Below are 19,683 nucleotides of genomic sequence, written 5' to 3'. Positions count from 1 at the left end.
AGACCAAAAGACGACTTTATACTTTGGGCTTGATTCTTTATTAATGGTGTATATCATGTTAATAATGAGAGGTGACTCTTCCCCGAATATTGTAGAAGATTTGTGATAAGCTTTCCAATGCATTTCCAAGGAAACAATTTACATTTATTATTATCAGTAGATAACGGATGTTGGATGTGACAATGACGTTGCAAATTACTTCCGGTTAGGCTCGTATGGCCTTCTGGGAGTTCAGCCAGATGTTGCTATCCTCTCACAAAATGTCGTTCAGTTACGGAGCACAACAAAGAACGATGCTAAGTCCGGGCTAAAACTCTTCGCAATGAAGAAAAAAAAGTTCAAGTTTGACGTCGGCTTCCTCTTGAATGCTCTTACAAGCGTTCCTTATGTGAGCGGGGTAATTTTTGCCAAAATGCGACTGTTAGATGGTGGAAGTTTCGCTGATTTTTCAACCAGGTCGGCACACTTCTAGCATTGCTTGGAGATTGTCTCTCTTTGTGTCGCCATCTATGATCTGATGTCGCTAATACTTGCTGTGATTGTTCATTGTTGTATTGAGCAGAAAGGAAGTGCAAAATCACTGTGTCAAATGGAATACGAACTTCAAATTTCCGTGCAAGATGACTGCTAGTGCGGCAAATGGTGTTTTAGACGTGTGTCGTTGCAGAGTTTCTGTTCGCAAGGTGAGGAGATTTTATTCTAAAGCTCTCTTGCATTTCCTTTAATCTATGCATTATCGAAGTGTAGTTGGATGAGCTTGCAAATCCAAAATACGCACACAACGCTGATACAAATATTACTAAGTAATTCATAATCTAAACAGGGGTTGTTATAGCTGTACATTTTGCCTTGTACTAGTTATGCCTTTAACTGTACACTCTATAGTACAAAAGGCTATCCTTCGGGATGATTTTCTATCCGATATGCGATCCCTATTCCCTTTAATGCTCTAATTCAAGATGGCACTTATTGAGTAAACGAAAGCACAGTTGAAGTCCTCGAGCTTTCTCCGCGTGGTTTCAATTTAAGCTAAACCTCACCGCCATGTAAGCATTTGAACTTTACCATTTGCAATGACCATCGACATAAAAAAAATTGCGCGCGAATTTGTTAACTCATTTTTAATTCAAATAAATGGCTTATCTTTTAAAAATTGCACGCATTTAGTCGCTGGTTCACCTTGATTGCCTATCTAGCATTCCGCACTAGTATTTTCCCGAGCGTTTCTAGAAATACTTCCAGTGTATGTTTATTGAAACATGCTGACACCTTTTGACAGAGGAGGTCGCGTTTCCTGTGTGGGCGCAACAAACTCATATGAACAGTCAGATTTATGGGTTATCACATTTTTCTCTGGAAACCGACGTAAATGATAAATCCAAGTTTATCTTTGTGGCGTGTTTTGTTCAAGGAACACGATTAAATGCATATAGAATAATAATTCTAGACTGATTCACCGACAGACCACCGTTGAGATAAAAATCAATTCGAAATTATTTTCAAGTTTTTCCTTTATTTCATTAGCAAACATTTTTCAAGGAGCAATATTTTTCGTTAAAAAGCTCAAATTATGGTATTTTATTCATCCTTGGAGAACCAAATCAATTAATAATTTATTAAAATCAATTTCCCTATTTTTGTATTTCCTGGATGTTTAGTATAAACAAGTCTACAGCGCCTGAAAATCGCCAAGAATGTCTCGCTTGGATTGAAACGATCCAGGCTTTCCCACGCTCTGTGTCCAATATTGATTCACAACTTCATGTTTGTTGACTTTCAAAATAACCTATATATGCATATTATATCGATTTTTCTAATTTTCTAGATTTTTGCGGAAGCTTAAAAGTTAACTGTAATCAATATTATTACTGCAATCAAAGACGTTATCATATCAAAATCTTAGCTATGCCATTGGAACTTCATCGCAAACTATTTGCATTCAATAAAGCTAGCAACTAGGGCCAGTGAACTAAAAAATCGATCATCAGGTTTTAAGGTTAACAAGAGCATGTCTGCCTTTAAATGGAAATGAGTATAATATTTCTTTATAAAAACATTATTCCCAGTCTGTTATGTTAAACGTATATCTAGACTATTTATTTATATGACTGCATAACTTGTCTCCCTGGGGGGTGGAAGCAGGATTAACAAGCTATCTAAACAAGATTTTCCAGTTGGCTGATTATGTATCATTAAAATGTATTGTCCATGCTTTTTAAGATTCCAACAGGGGACATTCCATTCTTTACTGTAACCCTTTGAAGGCCATAAAAAATTGATCCAGATATATAATTAAATAGATATGATATATTTTGTACAGAATCTAAGATATTATTTTTCTAGGAGACAAAAGGAGGAAAATCTCATATCAAGGTTTGTAACATTTGAAGTTTTATGGATTTCCACAATTTGAGGTCATATCATTGTTTTGAAATGTATATTTTGAATTTTTAGCTGGGTTTTGTGGATATTAATCTTGCGGAGTTCGCTGGTTCAGGAACTCTGACACGCCGGTATATCCTTGAAGGTTACGATGATAAAACATCCCGGCAAGATAACTCCATCCTTGAGGTATGGGAAGGTCCTTTTTTTTTCTAGTGTCAATCATGCCACCATGTTACAATAGAGTATACTTAACTGAATACCTAACTCTAACATTTGCTCACAGTTTAAGGTACAAAGAGCAGCTTTCTATTATGATGTTCTGTTTTATTGGTATGTTTGCTGAATCTTTTATTTGTTCCTTTCAAGATACAAGTGACCATGCAGCTGATTTCTGGTGATCCACTGTTCAAGGTGTAAGTGCCATTGTATTTTGTTGAAGTTGCCGCACTTGGCCAATGAACAATGTGCCTCTGTTTTTTGATGGACAAATGATTCTATAGAGTAATATTGATGGTCAAATGATTCTATAGAGTAATATTGATGGTCAAATGATTATTTTGTAGACCAGGAACTCCACGCCAGAGTCGCATGAACGTCACAGAGACCGAAGAAAACCGCGCCCCTCAGCCAGAAGCAACGACAGGACCCTCTCTCTCACGCAAGAGCTCTGGGGAAGAAAGCAGAAAGAGCAGCTTTAGCAGTAACACAGCAAGTGCGACCAGCCCAGTTGGTACCGCAGGTGGCACCCTCAATGACTCACAGCTGCCGTTCACACCTGGGCATGTTCGGAGCTCAAGTGAACCCCCTATCGTAGGCCATGTGCGCAGCGCAAGCCTTCACTCTCGGATCTCTGGGTACTCAACAGGGCCATCTGTTTCATCTAGTTTAGAGGGACAGCAGAGGTACAATACAGTAGCTGACATGTGCTTTATTTTTGCTGTTTTATAATGTTGTTATCATTAATATCTAAAATTACTTTCAACACACCATTTTCAAAATTCTGGTGGGATTCCCTATGGCATAAATCTTGCATCTGTGCTAAAATCACACAAGGCCTGCAAATGTGTTTTGCTGGCATATTGCAGCTGTATAATATAACATAGCCTTATTAGTGAAACCTGTACGTAAGAACATTCATTTCTATGAGTTTGTCTAAACAAATTCTTATATAAATGATAAGTTCCTACTAAAACAAAAAGGATTCTTGCAGAGCTCTGCAGCTGTATGGCTGCAAAATGGCGATTTAAGAAAATAAGGTCCAGGCTAATTGGTTCTTAATTTGCCGGTCGTTACTTGAAGGTTTTACTGTGCTGCAAGTAGTTCCTTTTAATACAGTGAATGCCATTGTTTGTTTGTTTATTTATTTTATTGATGGTTATCTATTGTCATGTCAGAGTTCCAAGTCAGTCTGGCACAGCCGAACCCATCCATTCAAGCTGTATCCTTAATTAAAGTTTTACAATAAGTACCTACTTTATTTTACCCATTAAAAAATATTCTCGGGTAGACTGGATGATCCATTATAAAAGTTAATTATGCCAGCTCAAAATGAAACAGTATTTTTACATGACTTACTGCATCATTTCTTTAAAAAAAAATCACTAAAGAAACATACTGAATGCCACTTGCCTTGCCTCCTTCAACAAGGATGTGGAAAGAAGCATGTAGAAAAAAAAGTTTGTTACCCTTGACTACACATTTAGCTGAAGATACTGGGATTTGTGACTCGGAGCATACTTTATCACCATCATCTGTCCGCTCACGGAAAGGGAGTTCCTCCCAGCATGATTGGAGGGTATGTTGAAAAAACTATTGCGCAATTCACTTGTCATTACTAGAAGGGGTACTTATTTGTAAGTGGAAAGCTGTGGATTTGTGTTGGCTTGTAGACACAAGACATTGTTATAGGAGTGACCAGTGAAGAATTAGCCCGGGCCTGTACCGAGGAGGGTGCAGGGGAAACAGCAGCAGAAATTCCACTTTCGGTTTGCAATGGAAATGCCATTTGTAAACACTATAAAGCATAAGTGAATTAGATAAAAAAGGCATTGTAGATCACTCTTTTTTGTAGCAAGATCCGATAATAAACATCCTGTGGAGATACTGCAATGGCATAAAAGAATCCCTTTTTTTACTTTGGGTATAGTCAGATTTTTATCAAAAAACTCACCCCTCCCCCCCCCCCCTCTCCCCCCAAGAAAATTCCTGGTTACGGACCTGTAGTAGCTGCTGCCCTTAGTGTCACACATGCCTTCTCCATTGTGTAGAAGCAGCTGCTAACCAGACGAGGGAAGAATATGTGTAAAACAAATAAATTAAGTGTAGTAATTGTTGCTTTATTTTGTTTCTTTTCTCTCTAGAAATCAATAGAGGATAAGAAGGGAAGCTCCCATAGTAGAGTGGATGCTGAAGATATTGTGGATCAGATCCTGAAGGGGTACGTTTTACACAACTCAATACCTTATAACACTTAATTTTTGCATCACTTCACGATTCACGAAAATTAAGTGTCGGGAAAATTAGGAGGCACGAAAATTAAGTGAGTACACAAGAAACCTTTGGGGGAATATTGGCCGTTTATTAAGTTTTATGAAAGCTCCTTGTCTATGAAGTCATCTAATGTACATATAGTACGGTAAGAGGTTGAGTTGAATTTATAGATTTTGTACGTGAAACTAAATTTTCGCATCTTTTTGTTACAAATTGTTTTCGATTTGATTTGATGATTACAGCACATTTTAATTCCACTTGTTTTGCTTGATTTCATTATTCCAAAATCATGAAATTGCGAAAATAAAGTGATCTGGTTTAACGAAAATAGGAAAATCGCGAAAATAAAGTGTCACGAAATATCACGATCTCAAAATCGCAAAATTTTGACGTCGCGAAAATTAAGTGTAATAAGGTGGTTGTAAACAATCCATTTAGAAGTGTAACATGTAGCAGTAGTGATGGGTACCAAGACATTTTAAAAGTCTTGAAATCACTGCGTTTCTTAAGTCTCAAAGTCTCATTTTTTACAAAATTATAGGGGTATTGGAGTCCGTTTTTTTTTTCTACCAAGGTCTCCAAGTCTCATATTTTCAAATGTAATCTCAGAGTCTCGAATTTTGTTAAACATGCTCTGTTTGATGTCGTCACCATGGCCACGGGTTACCCCTTCTCAAACTCTGACCGGAAAAGCTTGAGCTTGGAATCTGAAATTTGACAAAATTCTAGGGCGTGGATTCGGGTGGTTTTCGGCGCTTCGGTAAATCTCAGATTTCCCCATCGCTACCCCTTTATGTCCCTGGGCTGCTGGGTAAATTTTCAAACCCTGTGGCAACCAAAATTTTTGGTAGGATTATGTCTCTTTGTCTCATAAGGGGACTTAAACGTTGGAGAGGGGGACTTAATAGAGAGAAAGAAGGCAGCTCTCTTATGTGCATTAATCAAGGGGAAAGGGATTTGTCACTAGGAAACGGTATCATTGTCATTCTAGAAGAGAATACCTAGTACTGTATGTTTATATGTATTCTCCAAGTATATCTAACAGATTTTTTTTTTCAGACAAGAATTCATCTCTGATGACTTTTCTGGTATGTTTTATTTATTTATTTACTTTTTAATTTGACAGTCTTACAATCGATCAATGTTTGAATTTCAGGAGATGGGAATGAGATCTCTCTGCATTTTGCCAATGATGGAACTTTATCAGGGAGAATTAGCAAGTGAGTTCTGTCTTTATGAATAAACAGCTAAATTATCAGCATCAACTACAATAGCAAGTGCATACAATACTCAATGTGTCCTCCGTTTCTTACATTTGCTTCCTCTTTTGCAGACCTGTTCCAGATTATGCAGACAAGTACAGGACTTTGTAACTCAGCTATGTAAACCCTTCTACTTGTATCTGATCACCTTGAAACCTTGTGCATGCTCTCTGCCAAAAATTCTAGAGAATCCACAATTTTTTACAAGTTAAAAATTTCAAATGGCCCATTACATTTCTGTGGGGCAGATGAGTCCTAGCGACGGCTGTAAATTGAGCTTGAAGCAATAGGCAATACAAAGGTAAAAAAAATAGATTTAGGGCTATTGGAACTTATAGCTGTAGCTAAATAATTATACTGTAGCTTATCTGTGACAGTGCTACATATTGTCATGGCCCAAATCAATCAAGTGGGACTAAGCTGTCAAAACGCCCTAATACTACAGTAGCTATGGCCATGGAGTAGACTGCCAAATATCCAAACTCAAGGTAAATAGGGTTGTTGTCATTGAATGAAAGATATAAAACTGTTGATCAGTGTTTATATCCCCTCAGCCAATGGCTACGTAGTGTTAGGGTTACATTTCACTGTATTTGTTCAGGATCGTAGCTTGCAGCAATCACCTTTTTTCTTTTTTTTCCTGTAGGGGTGGGGAACCTAGTAAAATCCTAATTTCAAAACTACAGCCTGAACTAATACGAGGAATGACTGTGGATTGGCTCCTCCCCTCCCCTCCCTGATAATCAGATAGTCAAGGAATTTGTCCTGTCTGGGTGCTTCAGAGATGCCTTGAGCTATGGTAAATGGCATGGGTCTAGTAGCATTTGTTTCAGCACAACCTTGAAACAACCCTGACTAAGTGTTGGGTGGTGGTCGCAATGGCATTGTGGTGTTTCAAGGCTACATGGCTGTGGATCTGAGGGTCGTTAGACTGTTGATCAGTTGACCTCAGCTCAGCTTATTATCATGCACTACAAGGATTGGACTCTTCTTTAAGACTCTGGCATGCCTCACGTTGTTGTTTTGGGTTTATTATTCATATTGAAAAATATATCATCATTTTGAAAAAAAATTATTATGCATAGCATATTTTAATGTTTTAGCAATAGAATGGAACCATTTCTGTTGTAGGATAAATTGAATCAATGATTCAAGTGGATTCAATTTGCTACTAAAATTTACACTTTATTTGCATTGAGGAAAGATTTAAAGCATTGAGGATGCAGAGTCTTGTAATAAGCAGTATCCCTCAGAAATCTCAAGGCACACTCAAGCATCTGTCAACTCAAGTTGGACAGAAGTCTTGTGAAATTGGGTGAAGTTCATACAGAATATGTGAAAAACCCAAGAGAGCCAATGCGGGTGAATACAGAAAATATGAATATTAACTCACAAAAATTACGCTTGTGATGAGGTCCAAAATCCTTGACACCCGCTGAATGTGGGTGAGTTGACAGCTACTTTGTGCTCAAGCATAAATCTGTATCCTTGGATTGTATTGGCAGGTACAGTAGCTATTAGGCAAACAACCATTAGGCAACAAGGTTACTATAATGAACTAGGATGGTTGCCTAATGACTAACAACATAGCAAACTTAAATAATTATGAATAACTGTAAAAAAATGGCATCACAGCTTTATCAAGCACTATCAAGCACCACAAAAATACACTCAAGGATTTGTAATAATGACGAATATATTATAAGTCAGGTTATACTCTACATAATTAGTCAGTCTAGTTAATATCTATAATGTTATTTATTGCAGTACTTTAGAATTAGGCAGACAAACAATCAGAATTACTAATTCCATCTTTATTATGCCTCCAAGATTGTTAGTATTGAAAATTTTATCAATGGTCATACAGCTAATAATATTAGTACATGCTTGACAATGTATGACTATATGATTTATTGTTTCTGTTATTTGTAATTGATTGATTTAGGAACTACCACCCTCTACCTAGCTGATTTCAGTTGTATTAGTGTAGTAGAGCTTGTTGTGATCTGCTGTCACTGTAGCCATGGAAACATCAGCTGGCCTGGTGTCTACATGCAAGAGATAGCTGGTCTTAGCACAACGTTCTATTGGCAATACCATTTTGTTCGATTAAATAAGGTTCCTATCACAAAATACTTTCTGTAGCCCCATATCAGCGATCTCAGCTTGGTAGATGCTGAACTTTATTTTTGTAAAAAAAATTCTCTGGAAATTTTGAAAATAATTATGTAAGTAGGATATCGATTTTCAACTTGCTGCTTAAGTATTGAAACAGCTTAATGTCAGCCCTGTCCTATAATTGCTTGAGCATTTTGGTATAAAGACTTCAAATTGCTGTTAAAGAAAAGTTACAGCAATTATGCAGGCTTTTAATGAAGGCACATGTTAACCAAGAGAGGTTGTGATCGCAGGAAAGATAACATACTAAACTGCCTTGTCACTCTTTGAGTAGTATCTGTTAATGCCCTAGTGTAATGGTTTGGCTTGTCCAGCTAAACGATCATGCAATTGACGAGGCCTGGGTCCTACCTCCCACTATGTTTTTGTTAGAGCTAGTTGTAGAAGGAAACTCTTTGTAACAGGCAAAGAAAGGTATCTTAGGAATGCAATGTAAATGGCAGAGTGTTACAGTATTTGGGGTGAATAAAAAAACATAGAATAATGTTTTGGTGTGTTTGTTTGTTTTAAAATAAGATCGATGACTAAGATTTGTTAATAAGATTTATGCTAAGGAAGGTTTGATTTATCATTGCTATAAAGCAAAAAAAATAAGAGGATTCTGTATAAGCCCCGGTTCAGTACTGTACCTAACTGTAAAGAGTAGGTCTGGGAGGTGCTCTGTACTGAACCTCACTACAAAGGGTGGGTCTGGTGAAAGGGGCTCTGTACTGTACCTCACTACAAAGGGTGGGTCTGGTGAAAGGGGCTCTGTACTGTACCTCACTACAAAGGGTGGGTCTGGTGAAAGGGGCTCTGTACTGTACCTCACTACAAAGGGTGGGTGTTAGGGAAGGGGCTCTGTACTGTACCTCACTACAAAGGGTGGGTCTTAGGGAAGGTGCTCTGTACTGTACCTCACTACAAAGGGTGGGTCTGGTGAAAGGGGCTCTGTACTGTACCTCACTACAAAGGGTGGATCTTAGGGAAGGGGCTCTGTACTGTACCTCACTACAAAGGGTGGGTCTTAGGGAAGGGGCTCTGTACTGTACCTCACTACAAAGGGTGGGTCTGGTGAAAGGGGCTCTGTACTGTACCTCACTACAAAGGGTGGGTCTGGTGAAAGATTCTCTGTACTGTACCTCACTTCAAAGGGTGGGTCTGGTGAAAGGGGCTCTGTACTGTACCTCACTACAAAGGGTGGGTCTTAGGGAAGGGGCTCTGTACTGTACCTCACTACAAAGGGTGGGTCTTAGGGAAGGGGCTCTGTACTGTACCTCACTACAAAGGGTGGGTCTTAGGGAAGGGGCTCTGTACTGTACCTCACTACAAAGGGTGGGTCTGGGGGAAGGGGCTCTGTACTGTACCTCACTACAAAGGTTGGGTCTTAGGTAAGGGGCTCTGTACTGTACCTCACTACAAAGGGTGGGTCTTGGGGAAGGGGCTCTGTACTGTACCTCACTACAAAGGGTGGGTCTTAGGGAAGGGGCTCTGTACTGTACCTCACTACAAAGTGTGGGTCTGGTGAAAGGGGCTCTGTACTGTACCTCACTACAAAGGGTGGGTCTGGTGAAAGGGGATCTGTACTGTACCTCACTACAAAGGGTGGGTCTGGTGAAAGGGGATCTGTACTGTACCTCACTACAAAGGGTGGGTCTGGTGAAAGGGGCTCTGTACTGTACCTCACTACAAAGGGTGGGTCTGGTGAAAGGGGCTCTGTACTTTACCTTACTATAAAGGGTGGGTCTTGGGGAAGGGGCTCTGTACTTTACCTCACCACAAAGGGTGGGTCTGGTGAAAGGGGCTCTGTACTGTACCTCACTACAAAGGGTGGGTCTTAGGGAAGGGGCTCTGTATTGTACCTCACTACAAAGGGTGGGTCTTACGGAAGGGGCTCTGTACTGTACCTCACTACAAAGGGTGGGTCTGGTGAAAGGGGCTCTGTACTATACCTCACTACAAAGGGTGGGTCTGGTGAAAGGGGCTCTGTACTGTACCTCACTACAAAGGGTGGGTCTGGTGTAAGGGGCTCTGTACTGTACCTCACTACAAAGGGTGGGTCTTAGGAAAGGAGCTCTGTACTGTACCTCACTACAAAGGGTGGGTCTGGTGAAAGGGGCTCTGTACTATACCTCACTACAAAGGGTGGGTCTTAGGGAAGGGGCTCTGTACTGTACCTCACTACAAAGGGTGGGTCTTAGGGAAGGGGCTCTGTACTGTACCTCACTACAAAGGGTGGGTCTGGTGAAAGGGGCTCTGTACTGTACCTCACTACAAAGGGTGGGTCTGGTGAAAGGGAATCTGTACTGTACCTCACTACAAAGGGTGGGTCTGGTGAAAGGGGATCTATACTGTACCTCACTACAAAGGGTGGGTCTGGTGAAAGGGGCTCTGTACTGAACCTCACTACAAAGGGTGGGTCTGGTGAAAGGGGCTCTGTACTGTACCTCACTATAAAGGGTGGGTCTTGGGGAAGGGGCTCTGTACTTTACCTCACTACAAAGGGTGGGTCTGGTGAAAGGGGCTCTGTACTGTACCTCACTACAAAGGGTGGGTCTTAGGGAAGGGGCTCTGTACTGTACCTCACTACAAAGGGTGGGTCTGGTGAAAGGGGCTCTGTACTGTACCTCACTACAAAGGGTGGGTCTGGTGAAAGGGGCTCTGTACTGTGCCTCACTACAAAGGGTGGGTCTGGTGAAAGGGGCTCTGTACTGTACCTCACTACAAAGGGTGGGTCTGGTGAAAGGGGCTCTGTACTGTACCTCACTACAAAGGGTGGGTCTTAGGGAAGGGGCTCTATACTGTACCTCACTACAAAGGGTGGGTCTTGGGGAAGGTGCTCTGTACTGTACCTCACTACAAAGGGTGGGTCTGGTGAAAGGGGCTCTGTACTGTACCTCACTACAAAGGGTGGGTCTGGTGAAAGGGGCTCTGTACTGTACCTCACTACAAAGGGTGGGTCTTAGGGAAGGTGCTCTGTACTGTACCTTACTACAAAGGGTGGGTCTTAGGGAAGGGGCTCTGTACTGTACCTCACTACAAAGGGTGAGTCTTAGGGAAGGGGCTCTGTACTGTACCTCACTACAAAGGGTGGGTCTGGGGAAAGAGTCTCTGTAATTACTTTAAAGGTTATGTTAGTGTGCACAGTTTTGTAGAAATTGCAAAAGAAATTTATTAACGTTTATATCTATAAAAAAAGAAAACCCTTGTACATGTGTCCTTTTTTTTCTTTTCTTATCTTTTTAACGAACATTAATGTATTTCAGGTATTATGATTAAGGTCCTCTGGTGTCTTTGTTGCAAACCAATGCAGAAATTTGTTGTTATTGACATGTAAGACAACAGGAGCACATTTTTAATCTAAAACTATCATACATCTCTACATGCACGAATTGCGCTCCTAATTCGTATACAAATTGTTGGCAATAAACATGGCCCTAAAATAAAACAAACACCAATAGAACACACAGCCCAGAGGCCGTAAACCGCTATTCAACATTGTGGATCCCAAGCAGCATGGTTTAAAAATTATAGGGTGGTTAAGTTTTATAATTGGTGTAATAAGAATTCCAACTTGTTTTTCCAGTCTCTGTCATCCTCCCAACAAACACGAACGACTGAGGATTTCCCAAAATCAAAATCTAGCTGAGGCTATGGACATCAAGTGCTGCGCCCTTTCTTTAGGGTAACCTTCCTACGTTGCCTATGGTTATTGTCCATCGAGTGGAGACCCGCCTGGATCGCTCATTGTGACTCTCAACCAAGAATCCCATTCCTACGTTATATATGGTTATTGCCAACAAAGTGGTGCCTAGCCTACATTAGTTATGGCCAGTGCTAGCCAAGTGATGCCCTGCCTATGTTTCTCATGGTTACTGTCAATCAAGTGGTGCCCCGCCTACGTCGTTCATGGTTACTGTCACTTAGCCTGACCACAGTTCTCCAGAGGTGAACGATGTGCTTAAGCTGTACGTTCTGAGGAATGTTCTTGATTTCAGGTGTAGATCTGTCCTCAAGGATCCAAGGCATGACATCCTGCAGACTGTATCAAACAAGATTTACAGTTCGTTTTCAATAGCTCGAGTCTCCAAGAGAATCAGCTCGATGGGTAACGAGTCAATCACTGATGGTAGTTTATTCTCTTTAAAAATCTACCGAATTACTTATACCTGGTCAATATTGTTAAATTAACGCAGCATACCACAAAAGTTGTTGGGTATAACTAGAAAAACTACAGACAAGCTGTAGAAAAACTAGATGGTAGGCGCGGTGTAGACAAGCTATAAATCGACAAAATGTTAAAAAAAAGTATGTTTTTACGCCTCTGTGAAACAGAGTATGTTGCGTCAGGCCTTCGTCAATTAACTCAGCAACTACTCTGTTTCACAGGGGCGTACAACACACTTTTTCAACCTTTTGTTGATTTATATCGCATATAAGCTCTTAGGGCCCCGCGGCATATTTTTTGCCTAAAAGAAGGTTTTATAGAGAGAGAGGGGGAGGGAGTGTATTGAAATATTGTGGCTCTAGAGGGGGATTATTGATGAGAGGGAAGCTGAATAGGACTTTTACGGTCAGACCAGTCTATTCCCAGGCCTTTTGACCGGTTTTTTTCTGATTAGTTAGATGTGTGACGTCACAGAAAGCCATCTCATCATGTCTGGGTTGTCGATTGTAGTCCCATTTTGCCTCACGGCCAACCACATCAATCCTGCACAAAACGCCTGGGACTAGGCTTATATAAAACATATGACGGTATAATATAACAAAACAGGTTGAAAAGTGAAAGTGCAGAAAAGTTAGCCTTGTTACGAATATTGACCTTGATTCGTGATTGAACTTGTCTGATTGGTCGAGCCGTAAGATGATGATCTCTAGCAGTGTAGTGAGCAGAGAGTAGATGTTGGCTTCGTCCAGTTTTCTGAGCTCTTCATTCAGCCGCAATTCGTCAGTATCGCTCCTTAGTTTGTCCTTGAACTTATTCGGAAGATGTTCAAACGGGTCCTAAACGGTAAAGAAGACCAATAAAAAGTATTTTGATTTTTGAAAACTTCAGATTAAATGCGTGTAGACAAGTGAAACGGGTCCTGCATAGAATAACAAACAAGCCAAAGAGGATTTGCCGTACGACGTTACGATTACGACAATAAACACGTCAAACAGGATTTGATACTTACGACAAGACGTTACTTTTACGAAAATAAACAGGTCAAACAGGATTTGGCACTCACGACACGACGTTACGATTATGACATTAAACATGTCAAACATGACTTGATACTTACGACAAGACGATACGTTTACGACAACAAACAGGTCAAACAGGATTTGACACTTATGACACGAGTTTACGATTACGACATTAAACATGTCAAACAGGATTTGGCACTCACGACACGACTTTACGATTACGAAATGAAACAGGTCAAACAGGTTTTGATAAAATAGCTAACAGGGTCATTAGAATGACTAACAGGTCAAACAAGTCCACACCAGTCGAACAAAGATCAACAAAAAAGTCAAACAGGTTCTGACCAGTCATGCGTACCTGTCCACTGGCCATCAGGTGCTTGGCACGCTCGATATTCAAAAGAAACCACAGGGAAACCACATGTTGAAGCTGGCAAACTTCTTCTGCCTACAATTTTAACATGTTGATGAATAAGATAAATTGCCGGGCTACTGTTCTTTATGAGCAAAAAAACGACTAAAACAGATACAAACATTGTAGGTATTTTTAATTCAAACGATGTTTGAAAGTTTAATGTTAATAAATATTAGGATCGGCAATTTGGCATTTGAAGAGTTTTAAAAGCAGGCTTCTTTAACATCGTTACCTTTCGGTTACGAAGTCCTAAATCACTGGGCATGCTTAGGACATCTCTCATGAATCCGCTGACCGGCATATCTGGTTTCCCACCTCCTGAGCCCAGGAATGTGATAGCGATGGTGAGGGACGTCAGTGCTTCCGTGAGGTCCTGGAGCGAGCGATAGGAACTCGCGATCTGGTGCTGAATGGCTAGCGACAACGACTCCTGAAGAAAGGAGGGAAGAAAGAGGAAGGTTTGTTTTGTTGGACAAATGACCTAAACCCTGTCATACCGCTACCCTAACCTTATCCCTTCCCTACCCTAACCTTACCAAACCAACATACCTTTTCCCCATCCTAACCTTACCCATTCCCTACCCTAACCTTACCCTTTCCCCATCCTAACCTTACCCTTTCCCTACCCTACCCTACCCTAACCTTTCCCTAACCTTACCCTTTCCCTACCCTACCCTAACCTTATCCTTTCCCTACCATTACCTTACCCTTTCCCTACCCTACCCTAACCTTACCCTTTCCCTACCCTACCTTACCTGGGGTATTTTGTCGCGTAGTGACGTAAGCACTGAGTCTGCGCTGACGGTCGACATTTGGATGTAGCGATCCTCCTACCACGCATAATAAAATTACCACCACATAGCCACCATGCAATACGAGAAAAAGATAACTATAATTTAACACCATATAAGGGCATGTTGGCGAGAAAAAAAGTTTCGGACTTTTCATGCGATATCTTTTACTAAAATGTTTTTTTTTTTCAAAGAAATATTATTTTGACTCATAACACGTTAACCACTTAAATAAACTCCAACTTGACTAAAACGGACAATAAACTGAGCGCTGTGGTAATGTTGACAACATTCTTACCCGTCCCATTACGAATCACAAAGTCATAAAAATAAATAGTACATATTTTACTGGGCAATTTTAGAGCACACTCGAGCAGGGCCTGTCATCCCCTCACCTTGAAGTCAATGAGCGCCCTCCCACGTATAAACCTGTCAATCACTTGTCTTTCCATGCCAACCCAGTCGTACGTTACATGGGCTCCCTGTGCAACCTCGAACGAGTAGCGGCATTGCCCGAGCACCAGTGGCAAAAGGTCCCGGTCAGGGTTATAGGACACTAAGTGAGCCTCTCTCACTTTGGCCAGCGGTACGTGGGGCACATCGCTACAAAAGGAATTCCACGTCATTATTACAAACGAAGATAACCCTATCTTCGGAATAACAGCCTTTGTGTCTTGTCTTTGCGCTTATAACAAAGTTTCTAAGCAGTAAATGAGAAAGGAAAGAAAAAAGATGGAGAGAAAGGAGAAAGGAAAAAATCGAGTGACTCATCTTGTGTAGTTAGTAAATACTGCCACTGGTCACTACCAGATGGTTTATTGTATATTGTTTATTCTTTTTATTAAATCCTTTCTATTCAGGTGAGTGTAGTGGAGCTTGAAGCGACGGGACATCCGGTTTAGAGTCCTTATCCGAGAAGACTGGAAACACAGGAGAACTCACTTATGACACAATTCGAATCAAGGCATGAACTCGGGAGAATCCCAAATCAGAGTGTCAGGATTCGAACCTGGGCCACAGCGGTAAGAGGCCGACGCGCTAATACACAACGCCCAAAAATCATACCAGAAGCGGATCCTCACAGCCTTGTTTTTGTAAAAAAATTCCCGATCATAATTTGCTGTTGTATGATTTGTGTGTTGCCTCGTTAAGGGTCGTAGCATTTTACTGTATGGAAGCGAAATTCCCCTTTTTAAACATGATTGTTAAATGTATGCAATATGTGTTTTTTTAAATTTGTATCATAGTTTGAGTGGGAAACCTGAATTGGAAAAAAAAACTAGTCGTTTTTCTTTAAGAAAAGAAAAATTCTGTTTAGTTAAAGTAAAAGTAATAAGGTTTTCTCGTAAACGCGTGGATAGCAAAGACGTTACTTGTACCTGCTGTGGATGTCCGCTGACCGATTGTACAGCTGCAGTAGCTCGTTGTGAGTATGCACCAGGAATCTGACTAGCACTAGTGAGCAGGTCCCCGGGCCACTATTGGACGGGAGGAAAAGGGCGACCGGGCAGTCGTCTCCAACATCAGTCTCCAACAGTCGCCTCTCGGCTTCGGATGCGCCTGCGGGAAGAGGTCAGCAGTTGGGAACTTAAATACGTTGGTCCTTCATATATTGTTCACTATAGTAATGGTTGGGGTTAGGATTAGTAAAACCTACATTCTCACTTGCACTGCATCCATATTATAAGCAACAACAACGGCGAAGGCATTTAGTGTTTAGTGCTCAATTTGTATTTAGTTTCGATAAAAATAAATCATGTCAATAGTCCGTAATAGGCAAGGATGAGCCTAGGGCGGGCTATTTCGAACAATGATAGTCTACAGCGCGAACACCTCCTACAACTCCAAAGAAACTTGTTAAAGCTTGTTTTGTTTCCCTGCTAGCAGAAGTCTCTCGAGCACCAGGAATGAGAGAGGCTTTTTGCTGGCCCGTGACAAGTTCCCTACCGAGCACGTATCAGGCAACGAGTGATATTTCACGCGAAACGTGACAGCGAAGAACCGGTTTTCGTCGTTCACGGTCTTGCTATTCAAAAAACGACAATATCATCCAATCGTACACTACGCACAAATACACAATGAGCGAAAACACACACACACATAAAACATTGTTTGTGCGTTTCCCTAGGAACAAAAAAAACCGTATTTGAAAACCGGTTTGGTATCACCCAGAAAAAGTGAATGGTGGTAAAATCAAAGAATTCGTTGGGGCCCAACAAAGGTCTCTTCATTTTTGACACTGGAGAGACCTCTCCTAGCAGGAAAGATATTTTTGGGTCGAAGGTTTGTCAATCCTCGTTACCTGGTATGTTTTCACTTTCTTTGAAAATCTTCCACGCGGACCGGAAACTTGGGACAAGCTTGCGGTACTCTTTGGCAGTGCCTGATCAAAGGAAGTCAACAGTTAAAGGGGCTACTTTCCAAGTTTTTCGTGGGCTACTTAACAAACCGCCATTACGGGGAATAAAGATCTGCTTATACATTTCAAGAATCACAAAATTTAAACCACTACAGTGGCACAAGGGGGGAAACCATTTCAGTGCTGGCCAATGAAACCCCTTAAAGGATTGTGACTGACGTAAGTCACAAGGGAATTTAGCAGTTGGAAATCGTCGTCGAGAGTTCGCAGAATATCAAAACCCGCAGTAACGGGGTTCCATGGCATGCTACATGTTAACATGTTACCGGGGCGAATTTGCTTGTAGAACTCCTTGAGTTTGAGTTTATCTGTCCGGCCACGGTCCAGTGTCCGGTGAAACCTTTCCATTAACAGCCTTTGTAGCCTCAAGACATCTGGGAGTAGCCGGATTGCACGCAACACACTTTCCTAAAGCAAAAATAACCAAACCAAAGTTTGCATACAATACAATCCCCATTAAAACACAACAAACAAGTGCACACAACACACTTTCCTAAAGCAAAAATAACCAAACCAAAGTTTGCATACAATACAATCCCCATTAAAACATAACAAACAAGTGCACACAACACACTTTCCTAAAGCAAAAATAACCAAACCAAAGTTTGCATACAATACAATCCCCATTAAAACATAACAAACAAGTGCACACAACACACTTTCCTAAAGCAAAAATAACCAAACCAAAGTTTGCATACAATACAATCCCCATTAAAACACAACAAACAAGTGCACGCAACACACTTTCCTAAAGCAAAAATAACCAAACCAAAGTTTGCATACAATACAATCCCCATTAAAACACAACAAACAAGTGCACACAACACACTTTCCTAAAGCAAAAATAACCAAACCAAAGTTTGCATACAATACAATCCCCATTAAAACACAACAAACAAGTGCACACAACACACTTTCCTAAAGCAAAAATAACCAAACCAAAGTTTGCATACAATACAATCCCCATTAAAACATAACAAACAAGTGCACGCAACACACTTTCCTAAAGCAAAAATAACCAAACCAAAGTTTGCATACAATACAATCCCCATTAAAACACAACAAACAAGTGCACACAACACACTTTCCTAAAGCAAAAATAACCAAACCAAAGTTTGCATACAATACAATCCCCATTAAAACATAACAAACAAGTGCACGCAACACACTTTCCTAAAGCAAAAATAACCAAACCAAAGTTTGCATACAATACAATCCCCATTAAAACATAACAAACAAGTGCACACAACACACTTTCCTAAAGCAAAAATAACCCAACCAAAGTTTGCATACAATACAATCCCCATTAAAACACAACAAACATGTGCACACAACACACTTTCCTAAAGCAAAAATAACCAAACCAAAGTTTGCATACAATACAATCCCCATTAAAACATAACAAACAAGTGCACGCAACACACTTTCCTAAAGCAAAAATAACCAAACCAAAGTTTGCATACAATACAATCCCCATTAAAACATAACAAACAAGTGCACACAACACACTTTCCTAAAGCAAAAATAACCAAACCAAAGTTTGCATACAATACAATCCCCATTAAAACATAACAAACAAGTGCACACAACACACTTTCCTAAAGCAAAAATAACCAAACCAAAGTTTGCATACAATACAATCCCCATTAAAACACAACAAACAAGTGCACACAACACACTTTCCTAAAGCAAAAATAACCAAACCAAAGTTTGCATACAATACAATCCCCATTAAAACACAACAAACAAGTGCACGCAACACACTTTCCTAAAGCAAAAATAACCAAACCAAAGTTTGCATACAATACAATCCCCATTAAAACATAACAAACAAGTGCACGCAACACACTTTCCTAAAGCAAAAATAACCAAACCAAAGTTTGCATACAATACAATCCCCATTAAAACACAACAAACAAGTGCACGCAACACACTTTCCTAAAGCAAAAATAACCAAACCAAAGTTTGCATACAATACAATCCCCATTAAAACACAACAAACAAGTGCACACAACACACTTTCCTAAAGCAAAAATAACCAAACCAAAGTTTGCATACAATACAATCCCCATTAAAACACAACAAACAAGTGCACGCAACACACTTTCCTAAAGCAAAAATAACCAAACCAAAGTTTGCATACAATACAATCCCCATTAAAACATAACAAACAAGTGCACACAACACACTTTCCTAAAGCAAAAATAACCAAACCAAAGTTTGCATACAATACAATCCCCATTAAAACATAACAAACAAGTGCACACAACACACTTTCCTAAAGCAAAAATAACCAAACCAAAGTTTGCATACAATACAATCCCCATTAAAACATAACAAACAAGTGCACACAACACACTTTCCTAAAGCAAAAATAACCAAACCAAAGTTTGCATACAATACAATCCCCATTAAAACATAACAAACAAGTGCACACAACACAGTCTGCTACAAAACAACAAGCATAAAGATTGCAGATAACACAAAACCCCATGAAAATATTTAAATCAACACAATCTGCTACAAAACAACAAGCATAAAGATTGCAGATAACACAAATCCCCCATGAAAATA

General features: G+C 40.2%; 2 protein-coding genes across 12 annotated transcripts in view; one reads left to right on the top strand and one right to left on the bottom strand.

Moving 5' to 3' along the window:
* Positions 1-222: 222 nt before the first annotated feature.
* On the top strand, positions 223-8,799 carry LOC116611690 (protein FAM102B). The gene is made up of 12 exons (XM_032372158.2): positions 223-456; positions 563-683; positions 2,344-2,373; positions 2,455-2,571; positions 2,752-2,798; positions 2,949-3,287; positions 3,780-3,823; positions 4,089-4,180; positions 4,746-4,822; positions 5,935-5,963; positions 6,032-6,095; positions 6,209-8,799. The coding sequence occupies exons 1-12, from the start codon at positions 323-325 to the stop codon at positions 6,246-6,248; spliced, it is 1,134 nt and encodes a 377-aa protein (XP_032228049.1). The 5' UTR covers positions 223-322; the 3' UTR covers positions 6,249-8,799.
* A 2,647-nt stretch (positions 8,800-11,446) lies between these two features.
* The window catches only part of LOC5519404 (E3 ubiquitin-protein ligase rnf213-alpha), a 107,189-nt gene continuing 98,952 nt past the window's right edge, over positions 11,447-19,683 (bottom strand). For 10 of the 11 annotated variants that reach the window (XM_048731657.1, XM_048731656.1, XM_048731662.1 and 7 more), the window contains 9 exons: positions 17,376-17,517; positions 16,993-17,073; positions 16,070-16,250; positions 15,086-15,293; positions 14,655-14,729; positions 14,132-14,329; positions 13,843-13,932; positions 13,117-13,298; positions 11,447-12,336 (listed from right to left, as the gene is read on the bottom strand). In XM_048731657.1, the coding sequence (XP_048587614.1) occupies positions 12,177-12,336; positions 13,117-13,298; positions 13,843-13,932; positions 14,132-14,329; positions 14,655-14,729; positions 15,086-15,293; positions 16,070-16,250; positions 16,993-17,073; positions 17,376-17,517 (1,317 nt within the window). In that variant the 3' untranslated portion in view covers positions 11,447-12,176. The other variant, XM_048731663.1, reaches the window with a different exon arrangement.

This window comes from Nematostella vectensis, chromosome 8 (assembly GCF_932526225.1).
Source record: "Nematostella vectensis chromosome 8, jaNemVect1.1, whole genome shotgun sequence".
Lineage (NCBI taxonomy): Eukaryota > Metazoa > Cnidaria > Anthozoa > Actiniaria > Edwardsiidae > Nematostella > Nematostella vectensis.
The sequence above is the reverse complement of the archived record's forward strand: the minus strand, read 5'-3'. Positions and strand labels throughout refer to the sequence as shown.

Bases quoted from the DNA above. Each gene is read 5' to 3' on its own strand.
- LOC116611690 (XM_032372158.2), top strand. From the start codon at position 323: ATGAAGAAAAAAAAGTTCAAGTTTGACGTCGGCTTCCTCTTGAATGCT. The intron at 684-2,343 runs GTGAGGAGATTT...TTATTTTTCTAG, and splicing joins GCAGAGTTTCTGTTCGCAAG to GAGACAAAAGGAGGAAAATC. The intron at 2,374-2,454 runs GTTTGTAACATT...TTGAATTTTTAG, and splicing joins GAGGAAAATCTCATATCAAG to CTGGGTTTTGTGGATATTAA.